The following is a 27,953-nucleotide window of genomic DNA, read 5'->3' on the forward strand; positions in this document are numbered from 1 at the left end:
TACTTTTATTCAAATTACTCCCTCAAATCCTTATCTATTTTAACAGTAATAAGCCCAGATGAAACTTGGCAAATCATCGGGTGTGTGGTAGTCAACTGTATTACACTGTATCTGGAGACCTCACAAGACCTAACCTTGAATGATTAACCAATATACAAGGAAGAGTCAAGAAGACTTTGTAAATACCACTTACCACGTTGTTTCAGCATTTTGGCCCCTCCTACCCAAGGGTCTATGACTCTAATCTTTAGTTTCTCAGAAGCCCCACCTCACTGATCCAGAAGTGGTCAAGAAGATCAATCGCATTGCTCTCAGAGTCAAGAAATAAGGGGTGAATAAAAGGACTCATGCCCAATATCTCCTGAATTCCTCTCATGACAAACCTGGCCTTTCTCCTCCAGAGGGTGTCCCTACCTACTGTACACTGACCTCTCTAAGTCCACTGCGGATCAGCAGTCACTCCCCTCCTCCCAAGAGCACCCTCATTTCCCTTGGAAGCTACCCTCACCCCCCCATCACTTCAACCTCAGGGTCCCATCACCTCCTATCCACTAGTTATTTTCTGGGACATTGTAGAATTCCACTCCGGATCTCCTTCCCCACCTATTAGCAATACACTACAACAAACTCTCTGCAGTTGTTTATATGCAGCCTTTAGTGCACATTTCACACCACTCTGCACCTCAGATAAAGCACTGACACATTGTGATAGTCGGTGCCTTTCTCAGACTTCACTCTCCCACTGTGCACATATTGCCGTAGTGGATCAGCGTCAGACCCAAAACCCATTAAAAGCAGGTACAAGTGGAATTGCAGTGTGCAGAGACTAGCAATATGCTTAGCTCTGCCTACTCAGGCAGCCATGCGACCACGGCTTCATGAGGGACTAGGAGTGGAATGTGCTATTACCATTGGAAATAGGCTCTTTTGTTATAATCCTTCCTAGCTGTGCTTATCTAGCCCATGTGGACTCATACAGCTGGTAAAATAACAAAACGTTATACTTCATGTCTAATACTCCTGATAACAAATGGCTGTAGTGTGGGCTGAAGCAAAAAAAAACGTTGTCAAAAACAATTGATCTGGTATTGCAGCCACCCCTTTGGCTTTGTCAAGGCTTTTTTGCTATGACATGGTTTTAGCAAAACTTTTTTGTGCGGACTGCTGCTGGGCCCTGATCAATCTAAAAAAAGATAGCCAATATAAAATAAACAACGGTCTCAAAGGGACACATTGCCATAGGAGACCTTGGCTCTTGAGACAACTACTGTGTGGATGTGTTCCTTGTGAAAAAGCAGAATGCAGTCACTCACAGTGAAGTTAGCCAATAACTGAAGTGGGCCGACCCAGTGCCCAATGCTGTACACTGCAGTGGGTGGGAGAAAATGTGAATGAAAAACTAACAGATCACAAAATCTTGACTAACGCCAGACCTAAAAAGAGAAGAGCCCAAGCTGAAAAGCTAAAATGAAATGCTGAAGCAGTGTTCAAAGAAACAACCAGAATAGCTTTTGATTGTGCTGCAATGTGAAACTCACAAATGTAGCAACTGAAAACCAACTGTTTAAAAACATTTTTCAACAGCACATTTATCCAATCGCCAATGTTGTTTTCAGCTCTCTGATCTATTATAGGATTAAGTAGGATGATAACTTACATTTCCAGTAGTCCCCCAGGTTGGAATAAGAAACAAGGCCAAGGACTGCCAGGAAGGCAAACAAGAAGAGAATCACACTCCGCTGCAGGCGCGACAGCTGTTTCCATTTCTTAAACGAGATAAAAAGAACAAACTTTTACTGACATGCATTAAGCAGATGGAAAAACTTCGGCCCTGAAAATAAAAAAAGACAAGCTTAGCAAAACTGTTCAGCGCAATAACAAACAAACCTTGTGAAATCAGCTCAGATCATCTCATGGCTAAATCCGGTCATATACAGGAAGTCAGAGACAATGGTTAGTCACAAAACATAACTTGTAGCCTTGGCTTTCAGAGAAAGGTTCTCTATGGCTGCCATGTAGCTATATGAAAACACTTTATGTTTGTAACTAAATCTACCACCTGCCAGATTAACCTCATAGATGCTATTAAACATTCCTCCCCAGTGCTGCGCTGTCCATTGGAATTAGTGCTGAATGGACGTCCAATGGTCGTGCGCAGCACTGGGGAGGTAGTGCTGCCGTCGGCCAATGCACCGAGGCAGCACTTAAGGGGTTAAACGAAATACACGTTATCGAAGCATCCCCAGCGGGATGGAGAAAAACATTAAGTACAAATGCTCATGTACCTTTAATGTAAAGAGAAGGAAAAAACGCAGGAACTAATCGCAAAAGTTATATTTTAGAAAACAATAATTTAAAGAAACAATCTGTAGAAATCCCAAAATAAGATGCAAAATCCAAATGAAATTAAAGTATAAGGTTTAATGCTGAAGGCACAGTACAAACACCTCAAGTAGCAGTTGCAGAATGACCAAAGGAACATTCGGAGGTGAATGAAGGCAACTGAAGAGCATGTACCACAGAGTCATAAATACACAATGTACTTAAAGGGAAAGGACAGATAACAGATTATAAATGATACATGTTATAGGCAAAAGCAATATAACACATCTCTTTCCTTAAAGAAAAAGAAGAATTACAATAAGAAAAATGAGAAAAATTATACATTAGCACATTTAGCAACTCGCTTGGCGTTCCAGACTTTACCATCTTGTGTGACAACACTGTTGCAAAACACTTTTATAATTTTCACAGGTCTTCCAAACTTCGCTTCACCCTTTAATAGGATTCCGGGTTTACGTATCCTAACCCAGTCACCCACCACAAAACAAGGCTCCTTCACTTTCATTCGAGGATCACATTCAATTTTATTTTGTTGTTGCTTCCTTCCAACCCTTTGAGCTACAAAAGCTTGATCAAGCTCAACCTTTGGATTCCCAGCAACATTTTTAAACCACCACGGACAAAGTTTTGACACAGGTTCTCTACCTGTTGTGGATTGAGGTGTAATTCTATACAACCATAAGTTTTCTCTCAACTTATCCTTCCACAAAGATCCGAAATTCCTTGCCCACAAAATGTCTTGTTTAAGTACCCTGTTATACCTTTCATAAATACATATTTACCTTCCAACTTGCCCATGCCTTGTGGCTCGTATACAGCAGTAATGAAATGACGAATGTTAAGAAACTTATGACAATCAGACATCTCACTCGACCTCATCTGCACCCCATTATCGGTAATAAGTACCTCAGGATACCCTTCACGGGCAAAAGCTTCTTTTAAAAATGAAATGACAGTCATAGAATTAGCATGTGGTACCAACTTCACCCATTTGGAATGGTAATCCACCATTACAAGAGCAAACCTACAATCTTGGGGCAAAAAGTTGAACGGACCAGCAATATCAAATCCACTTTTTGCCACGGAAAATCTGGCCAGCGAATAGGTACAAGCGGAGGGGAAATCACACTTAAGCATCTTTTCACTGCTTGCGCACTCAGAATATTCCCTCACAAACCTATCCACAAATTTATCAACTCCCGGCCACCAAAAATCATTTCTGATCAGTCTTTTCATGGGAGACATACCCAAATGAGTCTCATGACACACATTTAATATATGATTCCATAGTGACACTGGAGGAATGCATTTGCCTTTCCGAAAAACTAAATCTCCTTCCACTACCAACTCATCGCACACATTCCAGAAAAGAGAAAGTTCAGCAGACACACTTGACTTCACAGGCCATCCAATCTTGGTATAGTTGATAACCTCAGATAAAACAGAATCTTCTTGCATTGCCTTGTCCCACATCTCCTTAGAAATTGACTTGAAACTACCAGTAAGAATTTCTTCTATACCAGCAACAACTTCTTCCACTTCAACCTCTTCACCTGCACAACAAGGAAGTCTGGAGAGAGTCTGCCGTAACATTTATTTTCCCTGGAACATATTCCACTGAAAAATTATACTCTTGCAAACGTGACATCAACCTGGCAATACGAGCAGCAGCATTCTGTCCACCTCCAGGAGATAAAATAGAAACCAACGGTTTGTGGTCAGTTCTTAAAACAAAACGCGCTCCCCAAATGTAATTGCGGAAATGTTCAACTCCCCACACACACCCAAACAATTCTCTCTTGATAACAGCATTACTCCTTTCAGTCATGTTCAGTGTTCTGGGCGCAAACGCAACATTCCACCCTTGATTACCTGCCTGTTGGGACAACACACACCCCAAACCATACAGACTAGCATCAACCGTAAGAATACACATTTTGTTGATACAAAAAGGTTTCAAAGTAGGAGCTGAAATAATTTCTCCTTTTATATTGTCAAATGCCCTTTGTTGTTCCTCATTCCAAAGAAACTCTTTGTTCTTTCTTGTCAACTCTCGCAAAGGTTCCATTTTTGAAGCAAAATCCTTGATGAACTTACTGTAATATTCGCACATTCCGAAGAACGAGAAGTTTGTCTTTTGAATCTGGCGCTGGAGCTTTTAGAATTCCGTCCACAAGGTTTTTTTTAGGTTCAACTCCATTTTTAGACACTGTATGACCCAGATATTCCACCGTGTCTTGGAACAATTTACATTTGTTCTTCCTGAGAGTCAACCCAAACTCTCTCTCAATACATTGAAAACATTATTAAGATGTTTTGTGTGTGTATCTTAATCAGGTGAGAATATCAAAATATCATCCTGAAAGCATTTTACATATTATTGCATATTTCTAAAAAGATAGCACATAGACCTCTGAAAAACGGAAGCAGCAGATGCCAATCCAAAAGGCGTCCTTTTGAATTGATAAAGACCCTGCAGGGTTATGAAGGCTGTCATGTGACTTGACTCCTTGGCCAGCTCAACCTGATGATATGCAGATCGAAGATCCAGAGTGGAAAATATTGTGGCCCCACCCAACATGCTGACCACCTCATTTATATTGGGCAAAGGATGACAATCTACAAGTATGTTGGAATTCAAAGCCCTAAAGTCAATGCACAATCTTAAAGATGTATCTGCCTTCCGTGCCAAAACATATCGGAGAAACACATTCTGATGACTCCACTTCTTCTATGACACCATTATCTAACATCTCTTGTAACGCTTTACTCAAATCTTCTCTTACATTTATAGAGACATTCTTAAGTTTTTGTCTAACCGGTGAGGCACCTTGTTTAAGCCTTATTAAATGTGTAAACCCATTGAGTTTCCCTAAACTCTCAGTAAAAACATCAGGAAATTCATTGTCAAACAACTTTATAGTTTCACTATTTCCACTCCCCTCTACTACCATGACAGGTTCCTTGTTACGAGGATTTAATATTATCCCTAGTTTCCATTGGTCTCTCCAACCTAACACATTCATCCCTTTCCTTGCAACATAAAGTTTAATCCAAGCACTTCTATCTTTAAACTGAATTTCAGAAGAAAGACAACCGGAAAAATCAATAGATTAACCATCAAAACCTTGAGCACTAATATCCGGACAACTCAAATCTTGAATAAAGAACTATCAGAAAATTTTTAATTGAAATAAATTTCAGTAATGATCGTCCAGGGAGAACCAGAATCTGCCATAAGTACCAAATCTTTCTCCAAAAACTTTACAAATCATTTTGGTGAATTTAAGATTTCACCATCCAAAGCACAGAGATCAACTAAAGAAACTACCATTCCTTTTTCATCACAACTTTCTGCATTAACCAAATGAGTACAACATACACAAGAAACATCATTTTTTTTAGCAAAATTCCTACCTTTGGTGAAATTATTCTTCTTCTCATCCCTACAAGCTCTCGCGATATGTCCTATCCTTCCACACTTTGTACATTCCTTACCTAATGCTGGACAGAACCTATAAGAAGCAACATGGTTGAGACTCCCACATCTAAAGCACACTACACGGTTCTCACTATTCTTATTAACATTATAGGTTTTGTTAGAACTATTCATGGCACAAACGTCGTCCACACTCTTACTAACTTTATCACTCTTTGTTAGTATCTTCTATAGATTTTATCAATTTTTCAGACTGTTCAATAGCTTTCGCAGTAGAGATACAATCATGCAAATTTGGATTCCCTAGGAACAATAGCTGTTCTTGTGTCTTTTTGTTCTTTACAATGACAATAATCTGGTCCCTTATCATCGCATCGGTCATTCCTCCAAATTCACACGAAATAACCAAAGACCTGAGAGCTGTCAAAAAATCATCAAACTATTCTGACTCTCTTGGTGCTCGAGTATAAAACTTATATCTATTGAGAGCCAAACTGGTTGTAGGCTTAAATCTAGTTTCCATACTTTGTAGTGCTTCATCATAAACACTTAACTCTCCCTGAACTGTTGGTAATGCCCTAAAAACTGCTTGTCCCTCTGAGCCTAAACAATGTAATAATAGGTTTTTCTTTCTTTCATTACCCATGCGTTCACCATCTATAGCTTTAATAGAAGTTAAAAATTCTTCCTTTCAACTCTTCCAAGGAATGGGAGGTTCACCTTTAGATTGTAAAAATTTGGAGGGAGGTTCGAATTGCATTGTGACAACAAAACAAAAACAGCAAAAATGAGACAAGTACAATAATAAAGAATGATATTAAAATAATGGAGCCTGAATATTACAAAAGAATTCTAATATGATAATAGCTAACTTAAAATACGTAGGATTACAGTAACATTGGCAAGATTGATAATGTCTTATTTCTTAAAAAGATTAAACAGAATGTTGTCAACAGTCAAAAGTACCTCACAAAACAGTAGAATAAATTGTGCGCATCGATGTGCAAAATAAGTGCAACGCGCCCAAGTTAAAATGCTGAAAAACAGTAATCCGCCAAAACGTAGAAGCAAACAATCCGTCGATCCATTGCAAAAGAAAAATTGCAGGGAAAGATTGCCGGTTGTCTGTTACCACGATTGCCGGTTGCTTGTTCCGACGATTATCCCAATCCAAAATGGGAAAGATTGCCGGTTGTCTGTTACGACAATTGCCGGTTGCTTGTTCCGACGATTATCCCAATCCAAAATGGCGTCGCGTTGCGTTGCGAGATGACGAAATGACGTCTGTGTGCGCACACGTAGTGACGTATGAGCGTAGGTGCTTGGCAATGATACCTTGGCAACAATGACAGCAAATTTGATAACGGCAACCTTGACAACTTCGATGACGCTCAGCACGACAACGATGTCTCGATGACGGCAACTCTGATGACACCCAGCACGAGAACGATGGCTGTAGCATAATTTCAAAAGATGCCAAAGGTAAGATCTTGGCAAAAGTTATTAAAATCTTCAGATTCACCAAACAAGCAGCTGGAAAGTTGAGAAACGGACGACCAGACCAACAATTCTCCGTGCTAAGACAATAAATCCTTCAAATCTGTTAGCGGTGAAAGGTAAAAAAACAAAGTTATTTTCTTACAATCCGAAAGTACGGCTCCTGTGCCCGTAGAATGTAGCAGGTACAATTTTCCCTCGTCACCAGTGTAGAAATCCAAAAAGAAGATGCAAAATCCAAATTAAATTAAAGTATAAGGTTTAATGCTGAAGGCACAGTACAAACACCTCATGTAGCAGTTGCAGAATGACCAAAGGAACATTCTGAGGAGAATGAAGGCAACTGAAGAGCATGTACCACAGAGTCATAAATACACAATGTACTTAAAGGGATAGAACAGGGGAAAGGACAGATAACAGATTATGAATAATACATGTAATAGGCAAAAGCAATATAACACAATCTAACAACGTAAAAGTGAAAATAGCTTTATTGTCAGCGACAGGGGGGTAAGATCACCATCAAATTCATATGATGGTTGCACAAAATGGAAATAATACACATAGCCACAGAACCACTGTCACTTCACTTTTAATGCTTACAAAAAATTTGAAGTAAAAAATGTTGTAATTCTTTTTTTTTTTTTACTTTATTTTTGTTATCAATTTGCATAATATACAGATGCACAGTCATGTGTGGTCCATTACATGCATTATCATGCAGCAGATACAAAGGTAGGAACATCAATAAGGTGCGCATGATACAGACCGCACCAACAAACTACAGGTCTGATGAGTCCAATCTAGCAAGGGCAAGAACAGGTCAATGATCGTAGCATAACCAGAACATATACAGGCTCTGAAAAGATAAGAAGAATGCACAGCAATACAGATCGTTCTCAACAAATATCCTGAGACATTCACAGTCCTTGATAACATTACGATAAACCCCTATCACCCCATGCATAACACATCTACAAATAGCAGGATATGTACTGATGAGACCATGTAACGATATTACGGCCACCTATTCTGCCTCCCCGTTCCCTAGGACATTATCATGCATTGAACCTTCTGAGTCCGATTCTGTAGTGTGTATAAGGTAAGTTTTCAGTGGCCCCCAGATATCTCTAGACCTACTGGCCATCGGTTGTGTTTCAGCATAGATGGCATTTTGCTCTTGACAATAGATCACATCATTGAGCCAGTCCTTGAACTTCGGGCCCTCCCCCTTCCCCAGCGACATGGCAACCGTCGCCTGGCCAACAGTAGGGTAACATCTAGGAACTTTCTACACTGCTTGGGTATGGGCAAAGTGAACCTAACAGCATAGTTAGTGGATCTCTATGCAATGTGACCCCCGTCATTGTTTCAAGAGCCTAATTCACCTGCGTCCAGTACTCCCAGACACCAGGACATGCCCACGCCAGATGCATAAAGCCAGCACCCTCACTCCTACATCTTCCGCATCTATCGTTGTCAGACAGATGGAACCTATATTTCCTAGCCGGCGTGTAGTACTGCCTTTGCAAAAACCTATAATGAATAATCTTGAGCCTGCAGCTAGATGATATGTTTGCTGTAATTCCGCAGCAATAGCTCCACTGCGCAGCAGATTTCCCTACCCATGTCCCCGCCCCAACGCAGTCGAGCTGATCCTTCATCCCCGTGCCGCTGCATCCTAATATTGCGATATATACTAGATACCAAGTGTGTCCCGTTTGCTGAACCTAGCATATAATGCAGCAGCAATAGATTTTCAGGTTCATGAGGGAAGTCCGGTAAGATGTCCCGCACTCCCGGTCTTAATCGTACATAATAAAAGCTCTTGAGTGGTGTGGGATGTGTCTCTCCAAAAAACAGGTCCAGGGACCGAAACTGCCCCCCACGGAACAGGTCCCCCCAAGAGGTTATTTTAAGACGCCGGCAAAGTGTTTTGAACCCCGTTTCTTGCAAAAAACACCAATTTGAGATGGTAAGTTAGAGGCAATCGTGCAGAATATAACAGCGTAACGCGTAAAAGCTTGGCTATTCGTCCCCAAGCGTCCTTCGTGCATGTCACTGTTGTGGGTGGCATCTCTAAGGCATCAAGCGGGCCATGTATAAGGCCATTCAAGGGAAGGGGATGTGCCACCCAAACCTCCGCCGCTATTTGAGGAATAAAAGGCATAGGCGCCATCCAATGATAGGCATAATGAGCCTGCGCGCTCATATAATATACTTAAAAATCGGGAACATCAAAGCCACCCTTATCATAGGGCTGCGTCAGAACCGACCACTTAAGTCGTGGTTGCTTCCCACCCCTGAATAATTGAATTAGTTCAGTACGCAACAGTTTAAAGAAAAAGTTTCCTGGATAATAAGTGATGTTTAAAAAAAGGTATAAAAAGCGTGGCAGTATCACCATTTTGATGAGTGATGCTCTGCCGGCCATGGACAGTGGCAAAGAAATCCAGCTTGTGACGCTGGAGGTCAATTTAGTAATCACCGCACCGTAATGGAGTCTGAGCGGCTCTTCCCTGTCCCTAGACACTTGGAACTCTAAATATCGGAGATCTGAGTGACACCATTCGAGGGGATAGTCCAAGGAAAACTCTGTAACTGCGGGTGTGAGCGGGAAAAATTGAGATTTTCCCCAATTGATTTTCACCCCAGACAATCCACCAAACCCCACAAATTCTCGCAGCAAGGGGTTCAAATTAGGTTGCGGGTCCGTAACATAGAGCGTGAAGTCATCAGCATAAAGGGAGATCGCAATTTGTCGCTGAAAGCACTTAAACGCACTGTCACAATAAAGTTGTCGGAGCCGACACGCATTCAGTTCTATCGCAATGGCAAAAAGAAGAGGGAATAGAGGGCATCCCTGCCTTGTACCCCGCGTTATTTCTAGTGAAGTGGAAAGATGACCATTTATAAGAATACGAGCAGTGGGTTGAGTATAGAGCAATTTCATCCATTTTATAAATATGTCAGGGAATCCAATACATTGCAGAACTGTAAATAAGTACTTCCATTCAACCGAATCAAACGCCTTTGAGGCATCTAAAAAAATCGCAGCGACCAGGAACTCAGGCGCCACCATCTGGATCATGAAGAACAGGGTACGTAAGTTGTGATTAGTAAATCTACTGGGGACAAAACCGGCCTGATCCGGAAGTATAATCTTTGTCATCAGTAGGGATAGCGGTGTAGCAAGTACTTTAGCTAAAATCTTTGCGTCACAGTTGATCAGTGACAACGGGCGGTAAGAGTCGCAGGCCGTAGGATTTTTACCAGGTTTCAGGAGGGATGTGATCACCACTTCTCGCATAGACCGAGGCAGGATCCCCATCTCCAGCGACTCCTCAAACACCTCCCGCAACAACGGGGCCATAATGTCAATGTAGCATTCGTAAAATTCAGCGGGAAGTCCGTCCAGTCCAGGTGCCTTCCCGTTCTTAAGCGACATTATCGCCTCCCTGATCTCATCGAGTTCTAGCGGTGCACTGAGGAATGTCCTATGTATATCGCTTAGCCAACAAAGGCCAATATCCTCCAGAAAGTGATCAAGCCCCACCTCCCCCATACTCTGCGTGGTGTACAATTGCCGGATGTATGTTGTTACAACGCATGCTTTTTCCACGCATGCCTTTACAACACAGGTTTGACAACGCAAGTCGTTACAACGACTTGCATTGGGGGCGCTGGATAGTGAATAGTTTCATTTACTATTCCAACTCCAGTCCCCGTGGATAGTAGGGAAGGTTTTGGATAGTAAATTAAACGATTCCCTATCCTACAGCTCCCTCCAACGCAAGTCGTAGTAACGACTTGCGTTGTAAATCCTGCGTTGTAAAGGTACTGCGTGGAAAAAGTTTCATTGTAAAGGATGTTTCCCCAATTGCCTTTAATGTGATGTGAATATGTCCAATATTAACACAGTGTCTCGACGGGTCCCTCCCTCTGACTTGCTAATTTCCAAGATACTAGTACTAAAACGTGGGTTTCTATTAATCTCTGCTAACGCCTTTCCAGGCCTTTCCCCTTCACAATACCTACGTGCCCTTCAGTGTTTCCTCCCAAACTTAGCTTCTCTCGCAGCCTCTTCTTCGTATTCCGACAATTTAGCCCTAAAATCCTCATGCACCTTCCCCACCCCTCCATGGATCATACTCTCTTCCAACCCCTTTAGGTCCTGGTCCTGGTCCAAGACTCGAATCGACCTCTGTATGTCCCTCAACACCCCAAAGCTTTTGGAGATACAGTACCCGCGTACCGTAACTTTAAATGCCTCCCACACCACTTCGACACTTTCCACGGACCCCCTTGTTTCGAGGGAAAAACACAGCAATCTCCTCCCCTAGTTCCGTCAAATACCTCATCCAATAGTGCAGTAGGCTGGAGCCGCCATTGCAATCTGGGTCTTTCAAATCCGGGCACACGCAGCTGTATCAACACAGGGCAATGGTCAGAATATATTCTAGCTAGATGTGCAGCCCTCATGAGCCCCGTGCTTAGCCCTCGGGAAATTAAACAATAATCAATGCGCGCCCATGTGCCAGTGTGAGATGTAAAGGGTGTCCCTTCCAGTATCCAGGGATAAACAAAACGCCAACTATCCAGCAATCCATTCTCATCCACAATGCCCTGCAGGACTTCTCTAGACCGGCTATTGTAGCGTGCATTCCTATCCGCCCTGTCCTGAACAGGCCTCAATGCAACATTAAAATCTCCCCTCCCATATAATGTGTGTGGACCCAACATTCAAAATCCAACCCCACAGTGTTGTAAAGAATTCAGGTGTGTCAACATCCGGGGCATAACAATTCACTAAGGTCACAGTGTCTCCTCCTAATCTGCCCCACACCATAGCGTACCTTCCATATGGATCCAGTAGCTCTCCCAAAACTAAAAACTGTATAGATCTGTTAATCAATATGGCAGTGCCCCTGGCGTATGAAGAGTAAGATGAAAATAGACGGACATTCGCCCACCTGCTAGCGAAAATGTTATGGGAGTGTGGATGTATACGAGTCTCCTGTAATAATGCACATGCACTTGACGCTCTTAGTACGCTAAGATCTTCGTACCCTCCCTAGCATCGTTCAGCCCTCTTATATTCCAAGACAATATCGTCAGAGATGAGTCATTACAAGTCCCCGCCATCCTGTTCCGAGTATGCAATACAACATTCCTGCAGCACAATCAGATACATTCCCGCTGCTTCTCTGCATTGTTCCCAGCTGGACCAAACACTTTAGTACCTCCCTCCTCCGCATGTAAAAAAACGTTCCCTGCCCCGCCACCCCCACCCACTGAAGCATCCCAAACATGCCAGCCAGACCCCACATCGCTCTCCCCCCCCCCCCCCAACATGCCCAACCCAAACTTCAACAGGGGTACTCCCATTGGGGTGACCCTCCAGGTGACGCACTCAAACCTTGCTTCTAGTTAGGGAACGCTAGCTCTTGTTAGTCCCCAATACTAGCAAGGGTGTCCGGTGAAAGCCACTAAGCGTACTACGCCCCCCTAGCAGAAAAAATTGGCAAGTAACTTAGCATTAGCAGACAATATACCCCAATGCAAAAAATCGGTTATACATTACAGTTGTCCAGTGTCAGTACCTCCTACAGTCGCATCACACTAGTACATGTATATTCTCGCCTTCACAGACTCCGCAGCAACGCTGTGTATGGTCATTCGACTTCTGAAAGCAACGCTTCTTCCAGCTCCTCCTGGCCAGCCGAGGCAGTCTTACGACGCTTCAGCGCCTTCAAGAATTTCTCCACCGATTGTGGCGCTGTATGAATAACTTGTTTTCCCTGATGTGTGATACGAAGATGTGCATGGTATAATAAAGCGTAATCCACCTGTTCCTGTCGTAGCTTCTGCTTCACTCCGTTGAACTTTCTTCACTCCTCTTGTACCCTCACCATGAAGTCAGGAAAGATGGTGAAGTTGACTCCGTTTTAGTTTAGTTGTTGTTTCTCTCTTGCCACCCTTAAGACTGCGTCGCGGTCCCGTTAATTAAGAAGACGCGCTATAATGGGCCAAGGATTGCTCCAGGAGGCGGTCTCAGGCCAAGCGATCTATGCGCCCTCTACTATAAATTGGGCCGAGAGCGCACCCTCGGTGGTGACTGCAGTCAACATTTTTTTGACGTAATGCTCTAGGCGCCCCGTATTGGTGCTCTCAGGCACACCTAAAATTCTGACGTTATTGCGGCCGCTGCGAGCTTCAATGTCCTCGTTCATGGCATCAATTATTCTCATAAGCTTGTCCATTTGTGTCACAGCTGTTTTAAGTTGTTCCGCAACGTCCTCCAAATCTGATATCCGCTGCTCTGCTTCTTGAAGCCGGGTGTCATGGTTGTCAAGTTTGCATGCTATATTATCCATGCGGGTCGTTCGCACATCCACCTTGTCCGCTATAGTCGCGAAGCCTTGTCGCATTTCAGTGAGGATAATATGCATGTCGCTGTCAGAGCAAGGGTACGAAAGGACCGCCCCCTCTGGCGTATTGGCCTCTTCCTCCGCAGGCAACTTTTTGGGTGCCCTTTTGGCTTCAAAGGTAAGGCATGGTTGTCGGGAGTCCAGTCTGCCCATATTGCGCCACCCGTATCCAATCAACACACCATCCAGTCGGTCTGTGACGGTTATCCCTGAGTGCCCAGGCCGATCAAACCCCTGCGACCTCAGCTGAGGCGATGACTCCCCGGGCAGCGCCGATAAACCAAGTCCCCACTACAGTGTTCCACCCTCCGATGCAATGACACTATCCTCCGACTAATGCCCCGACATATTATCGCTGTGCTCTGCTCCTCGGTAGTCGGTATTACGTGACGCGTCTCAGTCACTGAAGACCCACTTGTCGCACTCTTGTGATCTATCCTGTGGGTTATGTCGCTACCAGAGCTTCAGCAGAAAGCAGTGATCGTGGAAAGTGGTGGAGCCATCACCATTTGTCAACGCGGCCAGACATCTCATCCATACCACATCCAGCTAGGCCTTCGAGAACAAAAACCACCTTCAATAGTCGTACACAGTGTCCCTTCCAGCTGACAAATACTTGGATAAGCAGGCTTCCTCACCTCATATACTGGACAGCCTTAGCTTCCCGTAGCGCTCAACAACTGTTACCATCAGTTAGGCACAGTCACGATGTCCGCCGCCATTTTGTGGTGCTTTCCGGAGCAGACTCACATCAGCCACGTGCTATTTGGCGTCGCCAGTCCCCCGCGATATCACCACTATCCGCCATGTAATCAGGTACCGGAGACGTCTGGGACTTCTCCTGCCAACCCTCAGGTAGTCCGCGTCCCGAGGAATTTGATGCACACAGCGCCTCGGCCTTCCGCCCCGCAGAAGCCGCGGGTCTCTCGTAGCTGCTGTCCCCCGCTCCCAGCACCGCTCCGCCTCACCAGTCACTCCTTTGGCGCGCCTACCACCTACTGCAATCCCGCGTCCGCTGCGCGAGCCAGGGTGCCGTCACTCCGGTCTCACCAGTACCGTTGTGCCATGCAATGTCAGCACCCGTCTATAGCTTCAGTCCAGCTCCAGCTCGGTCGGTCTAGGCCCCAATAATGACCTCTGCCGTAGGATGCGTTCGTGCAGCACACCGACTCGCTTGCAGGCCACCACTGCTATATCGAGCGTTTCGGAGACAACGAGCCTGCGATCACTCCTGTCGGGTCTCAGCAACGTATATCTTTGTTCCCCCTGATGTCCTCTGTTTTCGCTACTTCGCTTTCCAGCCGTAGAAGCGTGAGCGGCCCGCTCACCGCGTGGAGTCCACGGCACTCACATAGCTGCTGCACCCCTCTCTGGGCTCCACGTCACCTCCGAGGCCACACCGCAGTCTCTGCAACAGCTGCCAAAGACCTCGTGACATCAGCAGGACGCCAGTATCGCTCTATCAATATGCACCACCAGTATTTAGCAATGTATAGGCGATAACCAATGCCTTTCCAGGGGATCGTAGATCAGGATAATTTTAGGATAAAGTACCAGACAGCGGGAGCCTCACGTTTCCGCTGCCATTACGCTCATGCGCCATCTAGCGCCCCCAAAAAAAGGTTCAAATTCTAATCTCATAGTGAATGTCTGTTTTTTAAGAAAGACGAATATGCAAAATTTAAAGCTCCGGTCTCACACTTTCTCCTCTGAGTACCTCAAATATACAGCAGTGCAGATGAACGAACAATCAAGGTGGTGATCAGTCATGCTAACGAGATAAAACCTTAGATTTTGAACAAACATATGGCTACTAGAACCACAGATTTCTGGTACTTACTTTAGACTTTAGCCCCACTGGTAGAAAACAAAAAGAAACCTGAATCATTCAATGAAAACCAGTTGTCCCTTTCCTACAGATTTGTTCCATTTAAAAAGTTCTATGAAGGTTCTCAGTATCGGTCCACAAGTTATATCTACTCTAAGGATTTTAGGGCCCCGAGAAAAACATTTTTGAGTCTTCAACAGTGGCCAAATATTACTGGAAAAAGCATCATTAAACCATTTCCCTTTGTGCTTGGATCTACACCTTTTTGTCTTGCAACGTCAACAGTTTACATGGAATTCAGGCCCTGGTTTACTAACAATTTGTACTTGGCTAGCATCACAAAAGTGAAGCAAACCTTGCGGAGTGTGGCAGTGGGATTTACTTTCCAAATTAAATTATGATTTGTGTGCATAAATTACTTAAAGTAACACAAAGTATCGCTAGGTGCTACTTTGCATCAAGGGGAAGGTACATGGGCGTTTCCATACAACTACTCATGGATTTTGACGCAAATCTCTTTTTCATAATCTTCGTAGACCGGGATTGATGCCAAAAACGGATGCCTCCACGAGGCAGGCTTACCAGTGGAGCTAGTTTTAAACATTAACATTTTTATAACTTTGCAGTTGTGCAGCACATATACAAGGGGGGGGGGAGAATATTAAAGCAACGTTTTTAAAATTAAAAGAGTCCCCTTCCAGTACAAATCCTATGCTTGACAGAATGCAAACAACCTTGTACAAGGATGTGTGCATTGGCCCATAGCAGTCTAAAATGTGCCAGCACTGGAGGAGAAAAAAAAACAACAGCCACATATCTTAGTCGCGCTATTTTTCTCTCACTCCTTGACCCAATACAGCACACTTTGGTTGCTGCGCTGTTTTATGGCAAATCATAATAAATCTGCCCCATCGCGTCTAACCGGCCTGTTCTTCTAATTGTAGAAATGACACAGAAAGGAGGTTTGGAGGGTATTTAATGGAACAGTGCATAGAATTAAAATACTAGCCATTAGGTGCTTTAAATTGTACACTTAATTGCTGGATATTCCTATGTAGTTTGTTTTTACGTTGTCTCTCACTAACCTGGCCTCCTGACAGAACAGCAATATAGAGTGAAGAGGCTCTTTATTCTAAACAAGTCAAAACAATGCGGTTTAGTAATACTCTTACATTGTATAAGGTAGAGTACTCAGACCCGGCACTACCTTAATATTATGAACGCCACATTAATGGCGTGTACATATAGCTAACATTTAGCACTGTACATTTTAAGGCTTGCACGCTCCCTCTTGCAAGAGATATTGTACAATGGGCTTGCAGCCCGCCCATTGCTTAACATTTGTGGACTTCATGGACACTCTTATTTGCTCCTTTCTAACTGGCGAGTGCCTGCTGGCTTCACTTCCCCTTCTTTCGGCTGCAGCATGGACCAAGTACTGATTGCTTCAGCTGGACTACTAACCCTTCCACTGATTGCACTGTGATTGAAGCACTACTTTAATTTGTTCCTTCTTCCGGGATGTCCTTGCTGAATCTCTTGGCATTTATAGCCGTTTTACTATGCCACATTCACCTCAAAGTAGCCCTTTCCTTCTTTGAAATGGATGTTTATTAGGATAACAGAGGTCATCTGTAACTATTGTGACAACAGATGTCATCTGCTTCCAAATGTATTTACCCAACGAATTGGAGATGGGCACAATTTCTTTCTATATGTTTTGCCAAATGTCATTATTTTTCTTTTACCCTCATAGGGAGATTACCTAATTTGCTCAAAATCCCAGGGGTGTTGTACCAAGACCCAAGAAGCATTTGCAAAGCCAACAGGCCTCACCTTTGAGACTATCGGCTCTACTATTGTTTTTTGTTCATGCTGTACAGCATGGGCACTGCCGACATTGGCAATGATTTGTAACCATGCTGTATAGCAGTGTGGGTGCTACGCAGCATGGTTCAAAATTATAACATTTTTTTCAAAAGATGGCTAAAATGCATTGAGCTCTAATACACTCTTAAAAAAACATACAAATGAAGCGTATTAGCCCTGGTTGCATCATTAGGGGTTTTTGGAATTGGTGTTAGCCACACTGCAAAGCAGCGGCGCTGCTGTACAACATGGCTACAAAACATTGCCAAAGCTACTGCTCCTGACTTTGCCAATGCTTATTTAAAACACCACCTGTTACACAACAAAGCTGTTTGTTTCTTTAACCAGTTTGAATTCTGCAACTTAACAAGTGGAACAGCATTCACTGATCCCTAAATCCAATAGACAGTGATCTCCCTGCAGAAGCAATTTCATTGTAATAACACGGCACACCTATTCACAACTATGTGAATCTATTTAGGCTTTTGGATTGCCCCCCATTCCTCATATACTGAAAAAGTACTCCCACGTACACAGAAAGCTGGCCAGAGCCCCATGCCCATGCTCTCTGTCAGACGGATAGTTCATAGGGACGTTAGATAAGATCCTCACATGCAACATGCCTTGCCTTTGTGGCAGTCTCCAACGCATCTACACTACCAACTTACCTAGTAACTGTGAAACCCACTCACACACTGTCAGACCCAGCTCTCTGGGCTACAGGGTGACAGGGACTATTGAGCCCCAATTGTTATGGTTGTTTGCAATTGGTGTCCTGGGGTCCATCCTACTGTGGCTCTGCAGTGAGGGCAAGCAGTCAAAGGCTTCTTAAAGAGGTAACATGGGGAGCAGGAGCCCAGAATTCAACAGCCAAACAACAGACACAATAAATGCATTGTCCAGCCCAGTAAAAAGAAAACACTTCTGTAGTATTTAATAAAGAAATACTGTGAAGATGCTTGAAGTCTTGAGTTTATTCAGCTTAGAAGAAGTACAGCGACAGGAGGCAGAGACAACTATCAACTGCCACATAGCAACATTCTCTCACAAAGCATGGAACCATGAATAACAAAGGTTCTACCTACAGGTGCCTGGGAGGCACAACACAGAGAATACTACATTATCCTCTTTTCTATAAAACAAAAGATAAAACAACGATAGATAGAGGAAAAAGAAAAGAAACATAAGCGAGAAAGAAAAGAGAAGGAAAGAAAAGTGGTAGGACGAGTAAGGAAAAGAAAGAAGGGAAACAACTGAGAAAGTAGGAAGACACATCTGAGAGCAAAACAGAAAACAAGAAAGTTATCTGAACCTGGCAGGAATCCTACAAACTCTAAGACTCCTGCGAAGCTCAGGCACAAAAGTTGCATCAATATCACTACCATTTCCATTATTATTTACAGAACTAAAACAACTGTTGTTTGTTTCTGAACTAGAACTGGACAAAGAATCATTAGAGGAAACATCATCTCTACCGACCTTTACAATTTTACAAATGTTCCACCAATTCTTGTTATTCACACGCACAGCATTCCCACAAACCTTATCAACCACTAGTGGCTCGAGAATTTGCTCCTTCCCTTGGTAACATTAACAGGATTTTTTATGCGAACAACATCACCAGCACAAATATTATGAGGAACAGATCTTTTCCTTTCATCGAAATAAACCTTTTGTTTCTTTTGAGCTGCTGAAACATTGTCCCTAACAAAACCATCAATACCATCCATCACATTCATCTTCACCCATTTGGACATCCAACCCGGACACATTTTCGTAGAAGGTTTCCTCCCCCTTAGAAGTTCGAAAGGAGAAACTCCAGTAGAGGAATGCGCAGTAGTACGGTAAAACCATAACATGGAACGCACAGCATTCTCAACTACACACTTGCTGGCAATAGCCCACTACACACAGTTATTGAGCACACGATTCATCCTCTCAACAAGGCCATTGGCCTGGGGGTGATAGAAGGAACTCTTCTTCTGAGTAACACCACCCTGTTTAAGAAAACACTCGAAATCAGAGCTAACGAACTGCACACCATTGTCCGTCATGACAACTGAAGGAAAACCCTCTCTCAAGAAAATGTCCTTCAAAAAAAGAATGACATTAGCAGAGGAAGGTTCACTAATAAAACGAATCTCAGGCCATTTGGAGTAATAATCAATGGCAACAATGGCAAAACAAGAAGAAGAAGGTAGAAGATAGAAAGGACCAACCAAATCAACACCAATCCTCTCCCACGCTCTCTCCGGAAACTGAATAGGCTCCAAAGGGGAAGTCTATACCTTGTGACTTTTGTCAGAAGACTTACAGATAACACAATTATCAATTAAAGTATCAACACAAATATCCATTTGTGGCCACCAAAACACATCTCTCAACCTACGCTTCGTGAAAGTTTTCCCTAAATGACCTTCATGTGCACCATCAACAAGACGTTTCCTCAAACTCTCAGGAGGAATAAGCCTTCCACACCGCAAAAGAATACCGTCCTCAACAGTGAGCTCATCAGCAACCTTAACAAAGGTCTGGAAATGTCCAGAGACATTCTTCTCTTTAGGCCAACCAGATTTCAAGTAATTAACAACTTGAACAAGAACCTCATCCTTTAACAACTCCTCTTTCCACTCAACCTCACTAATAGCACACATACCTTCAAGATCGAACGCAGCAACAAAACAATCCTCTAGGTCATCTTTTTCAAAATCACAATCATTCCCAGTTATGGGAAAACGTGAAAAATAATCTGCCCTGACATTCTTTGAACCTGGGAGATACAGGATGTCAAAGTCATACTGCAGTAACTTTGTGGAGAATCTAGCAATCCTTGGAGTATGCTCCTTAATCTTCTCCCCAGACAAAATCGAAACTAAAGGATTATGTACTCGCTTGTCGGACTGCATCTACCATGATGCTTAGGGGCGACCCTGCTGAGAGGTGAAGCAGTGTGCTCCCACACCAATTTTCTACTTGAAGGCTCCCTCGAGCCGCTGTGGGCTGACGAGCTCGTGGAGAGGCACCTGCGCGCCTGGAGAGATACTACGTTCCAAGGATACGGCAGCCTGCTCAACAACCCCAAACAATGCCTAATCTCTGCTGATGACAGATAATAATCTAGAAACACGTGTCCAGAGATGGCCAGCACTAATCTGCACCCACCTGGTGAAACACTCTGAAGACTTTGCAAGTGTACTCGCTTGTCGGACTGCATCTACCATGATGCTTAGGGGCGACCCTGCTGAGAGGTGAAGCAGTGTGCTCCCACACCAATTTTCTAAAGGATTATGGTCTGTTCGAATCACAAAATGACTACCCCAAAGAAAAGGGTTGAACTTCCTGACCGCCCACCAGCAAGCCAAAAGCTCTTTCTCAATGACAGAGAAATTCACCTCAGCCCCATGCAACACTCTTGAAGCATAAGCAATGGTATTGTCAATTTGGCCATTCTTCTGAGTAAGCACAGCTCCGAGGCCAAAACCACTCGCATCCACAGTCACAACGCATTCCTTATTAGGTTCAAAAGGTTTGAGCACACTGTCACCCACCAACTGTAATTTTATCCATTGAAAAATTTCTTGACAGTTCTTATCCCAGATAAATGGCACATTTTTTTTAAGCATGTTTGTGAGAGGTTGAACTTCAGATGCATAATCTTTGATAAATCTGGAGTAAAATTCACTAAGCCCAATAAAAGACTTCAAACCAGATTTATCGACAGGTGGAGAGGCATCTACAAAGGCTTTCACCAAACCAGGACGTGGTTCCACTCCCTCATGTGAGACCACATGTCCCAGAAATTCCATTTTTTCCTTTAGGAAAACACATTTCTCACTTTTGAGTACAACACCCTTATCCTGCATGATCTCTAAGACTTGATTCAAGGAAAAATCATGATCCTCTTTGGTCTCGCCAAAAATCAAAACATCATCCTGGAAAACAATTACTCCAGGAGTATCTTTAAACATTTGACTCATTAGTCTTTGGAAAACTGCAGCCGCCGACTCAAGGCCGAAAGGCATCCTGCAGTATTGAAAACTCCCAAAAGGAGAGACAAAGGCCGTCAAATGTCTAGAGGATTGACTTAACACTACCTGGTGGTAAGCGGAGGCTAAGTCCAACTTGGTGAACCACCTTGCACCTCTAGTGAGACAACAAATCAGTAATTTTGGGTAAGGGGTGGGAGTCAATCCAGATGTTTTTATTGAGACTGCGCAAGTCCACACAGACGGGCAAATCACCATTCCTTTTCCTGGCGACAACAAGAGGAGACAACCACAAGGACGACTCTATAGGTTCTATGACCCCTTTCTTGCACAACCCACTCAATTCCTTTTCCAGACCATCTCTTACACTGAAAGGGACACTCCTGACCTTATGCTTGACAGGGATAGCCCCATCTTTCACTTTTATCTCGTGGTTAAAACCTTTAATCATACCAAGGCTGTTTCCAAAAACAGTAGGAAACTTGAGAATTAGCTTCTTAGTGTATTCATTTGATTCTACAACTGCTAACTTTTCAAAATGGTCACAGGATTCATCGATACTAATCTGTTCTTTAGTACCTGGTCTAAGGATCATTTTGAACGACCCCTGGTGAAACCACCCCAAGATGTTCAAACCTTTTATAGAAACATATTTTCCCAAAAATCTTCCTTCCCCTGAACTGAATGATATCCTCAAAAAAACCAAGAAGAGTTATCCTGCGTCCTTCATAAGAAATGGGAGCTCTATCTGGTGGCAGGAGTTTCCTTTCAGGCCAGGTTTCATCAAACAATTCTTGGGTGATCATAGTTACTTTAGCACCTGAATCTACCAACAAGGAAATAATTTTGTCACCCACACCGAAATCTTCATAAGGGTCAACACATTCTGAAGGGTCCCCAGTGATAACACCATCATCCCGTACCACCACAACCATGTCCCTAAGATCGTCTTGGATACTATTAATAGGATCTGAGTCCCTCCCGGTACCTCCCTAAAACTCTGACATTTTCAACTACATTTACATTGGTCTGTCCCTGAGGTTTGTTATTGAAAGTAGAGTTCCCCTGTTTTGAAACTTGACACATTTTTGCAAAATGTCCAAACTTCCCACAATTTCGACACGTAGAGTTCCTTGCAGGACAAAATTTGTTGTTCTTGTTATGTGAAGGATTGCCACATCTATAACAAATGTCATTCCTAGAAAAGGCATTTCTCTCAAAACGTTGAGAACTGGGAAAACTGTTCTTCTCAAAACGTTGTTGACCAAAAACTGCTTTATTATCTTTGATCTCCTTAGTTCTAACTATGGAAACTGCTTCTTCACATTTCTTCTCAAGTTCCTTCACTTCTTTTTTAGACAATTATATACTCTTGGCCATACGAATAGTCTCTTCAAGAGTTGGGTTGCCCAACGTTAGTAGTTTTTGTTGAATTGACTTGTCGGAACATTTACAAACATACTGATCTCTAATTAATTGTTCTCTAAAACCCTCAAATTCACATTCTGCGCTCAGTTGCCTTAAACTAGAGACATATGTCTCAACATCCTCCCCTGGTAGCTGTTCCCTTTTGAAGAATTTGTGTCTTATTACAACAAGACTGGGTTTAACATCAAATCTCAACTCCAGTCTCATTCTAGTCTCTGTATATTCACCTACATCCTCTTCTGTGTTGTTTCTTACCAAGGGGGGTAGGTGTTTATAGATTTCTCTCCCCTCAAAACCTAAAGAATGTAGTAATAGACACTTCTTCCTTTCTGCACGATATCTTGACGCGCCTATTGCACCCAAATAAGTCTCAAAAGCATCAAACCATTTTTTCCAAATTATGGGTGGATTGCCTGGGGTCTCCAGAAAAGGAGGAGGAGGTGAAACTGATTGCATGCTGAGCGAAATTCCGTTTTTCCCTTGACCTACTCTGTCGCTGTCCAAAGAGATTGAGCATGTAATAAGGAGAGTTTTCCTTTAAACTTCTTTATAGCCAAAGACAGTGTTAATGTTTTGTTCTCCGCTAGATGGCACCAGCGTGTAAAAATTTACAACTAACATAGACTTAGTTTTGTTTTCCTTTGTCAAAAAGGGTAGATTTCGTTCTATTGACACAAGCGTTGTTGAAGTAATGCCTTCTCGCCCTCTATCGACACAAGCGTTGTTGATTTTAATGCCTTCTCGCATTCAGCATTCGTGGGAAAGCAAAGCATTCTATATTCAACGTATTCGGTGTTGTGTAACTCCCTAATGCGTGAGCAACAGCAGCGTTGTTAAGGAAGCGCGTCGATGCGCCCTGCGCGAACAGGCTTAAGTTCGCCGTGCACGAACAAGTTTACTTGTTGCCAAGGTAACGCGTGTGTGATGACAGACACACGTGGTAGCGTTGACAACCAAATGCTCGCGCTGAGAGGGTGATGACGTGACGCGCTGAAGCGTTGTCGGGAAAATACGCTTAATCCTTTTTTTAATTAAAAATAATATAGACGCGCTGAAAGTAAAGCGAAAAACACTTATCTCGCTTCTGCTAATCATCCGCTTGCGAAAGATGATTTGAACACGAAGACCAGCGAGTGAACACGAAGACCAGCTGTTTTTCTCTTGAAGCTTGGTCTTTAGCACTGAAACTCGAGGAGAGTCGAGGTAAGGCAGGTTCTTTACCTTCTCCTAAGCATCATCGCCAACAATTTTGTAGTATTTAATAAAGAAATACTGTGAAGATTCTTGAAGTCTTGAGTTTATTCAGCTTAGAAGAAGAAGTACAGCGACAGGAGGCAGAGACAACTATCAACTGCCACATAGCAACATTCTCTCACAAAGCATGGAACCATGAAGAACAAAGGTTCTACCTACAGGTGCCTGGGAGGCACAACACAGAGAATACTACAACTTTATAATGAAAGCAAAATGTAATGTTGCAATTCTATGGGGCTTGGTTTCAATCCTAGAGTTGGTGACTCCGCCCATTATAGTGCTGCCTTCCAATTCTAGTTGTTTCTCTAGTGTCTAGAGGTCGCCTAAACATACACAGGCAAAGATGCAGCACACCAGGTATCTACTCACTCGGAGTAGTTGAAGTTCAGTTGCAACATTTCATACCCCAAAAAAAAAAAACACTTAGGTAGCAGCGACTTTTCCACCACAGAACACAATCTGTGCATTAGTTAGGTCTTTTGTTTGTGAGGCTCATGCTATTTCAGTCAGCCAGTGCAAATAGGCGCTGCTCTGGATGGTGCTCCTACCGCAAAGGTGCAGGAAAGCAGGCCTACTCAGCGGGCACCTGTCCTGGCATATGTGGCCTCTAGGCTGCAATCCAACGGGTGAATGTTGTAGAAAGTTGTGAACTCCAGACCGGATTAACTTCTGTTTGGTGGCAACTGCAACTCCTCCTCTAGATTAGCTTGGGTTTGGGCAGTAGCAGAACCAAGCCTTCATGCATCACAGGGTTGCTGGTCAGCACAAGAAGACTTAGTGAGTTAATTTCACTACATGGTCAGCTACGGGGGCCGTGAAGCGAGATCTTCAGGATGTGGGTCTTCTCTAGTTTCGCTCTCTAGAGCACTCAGCCACTTCTGCGTGTTCCTCAAACTGGAATCAGGTGTGGTGGGTTGGATGCCACTTTTTTACACATTTTCCAGGCAGCAAATGCGGATACACTGTCTAAGTTTTCAAAACCAGTTTGGGTTGGTTCCCTTCCAAATATAGCTTTCTGGCTGCTCCTCAGACAGCAACGTAAACTGCGGTCCTGCCCTTACCATCTACCAAAAGGTATTGCGCAGGAAGAACTAATCTGTAGTCCAATGATAACATAACACTCCTTGAATTTAACATCATACTAAGGGAAGCCCTCTGCTAATTCTCTCTCGCTTTGGTGTTGGGGTCTCCATCGCCCAGTAAACAGAATGCAGGCAATACACTTGCATTGTCAGAACAAGCTGTTCTCCGACTCCATCGTGTGCCCTGCTAACCAAAGAACGGTCCTCCAAAATAAATTCCACTGGTCCCAGTACACAGACTCATGCCACACACAGAGTCCTGCTATTATACATGTGCTACACACCCACAGCACAAGGAAGGTTAGCACAAGGTACTGGTTTTCATGTAACAGCTGAACTTTACATGAGAAGCATCAGTAGATCACACTTTGACACAAAGGCCTAGAAATACAAAAGATTGACAAAACATAGTAAATGCTGTAACCACCACTTAATTTTTATTCACCCAGGGCATGGTCCACAATGAGGACACGCTCAATGTTGCACTCCAGGCCGCAAAACAGGTTCAGGGCTCTGCATTACCAGCAAGAGACGTAGGCCTCTGCATACATCCTATTTTAGCAAGAACATCAGGGCTAAAATAAAAAGTTACGCTGCCAGTTTCACGTCCATTCAGGGACTCAAGTCAGGGGCTTGCGCCCTTTTACCATGTAGGTGACTTTGCTTTCCCAATACACACCAAATGTTCAGGGAAGAAAATACTTTCCTACCCAGAGGACCTTCTAAACAGTCATAGGCAAGAATGAATGTCATACAATACAAATAATAGTCTTTTCAGCCAAGATGAGAAGGTACACCTATTGACAAAGCTGTCAGTGACCCGCAACCTGCCAAAAAGAATCTTACAGAGTCACTTCCTAGGAGAGACCCTTATCAGCCATAAGAAATGCTAAACACAAATCACAGAGCTATGACTCACGATACCTCCAGGCCAGCCCAAGGGAAGAATTGCTGATGCTGCATAGCCCAAGGGATCCCTTCTGCAGCGTGACGATCCAATGATGTTCTGCCATGGAAATTCTTTCATCTGCTAGGAGATACCCACCTACTCAAAGTAGACCATTGCCAGAAAAGAATTACTGTTCCACAGGACAATGTATGCTTTCTGTAGTCAAGAGGTGGTTTCACTAGCAAACTATCCAAAGCATCAGTTCTCCCTAAGAAGGGTGAAATAGCGGAGTCTCGAATGCCCCAAGAGCAGGGAGCACACTCAAGACAGTGAACACTGAGGGATCCCTCACACTGCATTAGGGCTGAACTTACTGAGCAGTCATTTCTTAAGAGACCACCCACTCTCTCTGGCATAAAAATCACTGAAGTACTGGTCAGGGGATCCTCTCACTTGCAGGAGGAAGTGGCTTAACCAGCATACTCGCTAGAAAGGAAAGGAATAGTCAACCTCCAGGGCTTCCTCGTTTTCATTAAACATGAAAAGGAGAATCCCTGCCTAATCCACAAGGTGGAGGAGTGATCACTGGACCATAATACCCAAGACAACCCATTAGGAGCTAAAATTACCTACAAGAATGCGGTCTTCTTCCCAGCCACCCATTGCATGTACAATGAGAAATTACACATCCCAACAATGAGTTGTAATTAGGGCTCACGGTTTTATGGTATTTAATTTTTCAACATTTCCGTCTGTATTCATCCATATTTATTGTTTGGCTATCTTATTGGTATTTATCCATATTTATTTTATGTTTAGCGAATAAATAGAGTCGTAAAATGGTAAATTTCCACGTTTTTTTAACTCTTGTACTCAAATGTGGATGTCTGTCCCGTTTTAGCAAATTAGGCAGCCACATATAACAAAACACTACACCCACAGGTACATATTAGTGTTCTACTACAGATAAATGTTAACATATGCCTGTATTTAAGGAAATCGCAACCTGATTTTTAACCTCTACATGCGTCTATCTGTTCACAACAGACAACATGGAAATTCTCTCACAAGAACCACAATTGTCAGTATTTTTCCACTTTTAAACAAGCATTTGCAATGCAATGGTCTCGGCATCATTAAAGGTAGAGCTATTGGCATTGCTCATGACATTTTTTTTTCTTTAAATCACAAATAAATGGCATTGTCATTAACATTGCCAATACACAGCACTCTGCACTCAACAGCACACAATACTCTGCACTCACTCCTCACTACTCTGCACTCACTCCTCACTACTCTGCACTCACTCCTCACTACTCTGCACTCACTCCTCACTACTCTGCACTCACTCCTCACTCCTCACTACTCTGCACTCACTACTCTGCACTCACTACTCTGCACTCACTACTCTGCACTCACTACTCTGCACTCACTACTCTGCACTCACTACTCTGCACTCACTACTCTGCACTCACTACTCTGCACTCACTGCTCTGCACTCACTACTCTGCACTCACTTTACAATGATTCTTTAGTATCGCGCCTTCCGCCATATTTTATGGTTATTACTAAGTATGATTCATGCTGCTATAAATTTGCAGACTTTCAACATATCAGCAGTGCCCTCTCTAAAGATGTGTAAAGCGTTAGGTGTGTGTAATACTGGTCATGCGGCTCTGGGCTGGCCCTTGTGTTCTGATGATTTTTCCCCATGTTCGAGCTGGCTGATGTTTCATCCTGTGTCTCTTCCTGAGTATGTTTCTCTTCCTTTCTCTAAGATTGAGGAAACACCTGTCGCTCTCCGTGAGTTCCATTGTATAACATTTTATGTAGCTCAGAACTGTGTCCAATCTAGCGGACTATAACCACCCTGAACATCGCAATTTAATTGTGCGGTTTATTTGAAG

General features: G+C 43.3%; 1 protein-coding gene across 1 annotated transcript in view; it reads right to left on the minus strand.

Moving 5' to 3' along the window:
- MAN1B1 (mannosidase alpha class 1B member 1) overlaps positions 1-27,953 on the minus strand; it is a 387,442-nt gene that overhangs the window by 328,423 nt on the left and 31,066 nt on the right. The window contains exon 2 of the mRNA XM_086921150.1: positions 1,658-1,766. Within this exon, the coding sequence (XP_086777276.1) occupies positions 1,658-1,766 (109 nt within the window). The remainder of the gene's footprint in view (positions 1-1,657; positions 1,767-27,953) is intronic.

This window comes from Lissotriton vulgaris, chromosome 5 (genome assembly GCF_964263255.1).
Source record: "Lissotriton vulgaris chromosome 5, aLisVul1.2, whole genome shotgun sequence".
NCBI lineage: Eukaryota > Metazoa > Chordata > Amphibia > Caudata > Salamandridae > Lissotriton > Lissotriton vulgaris.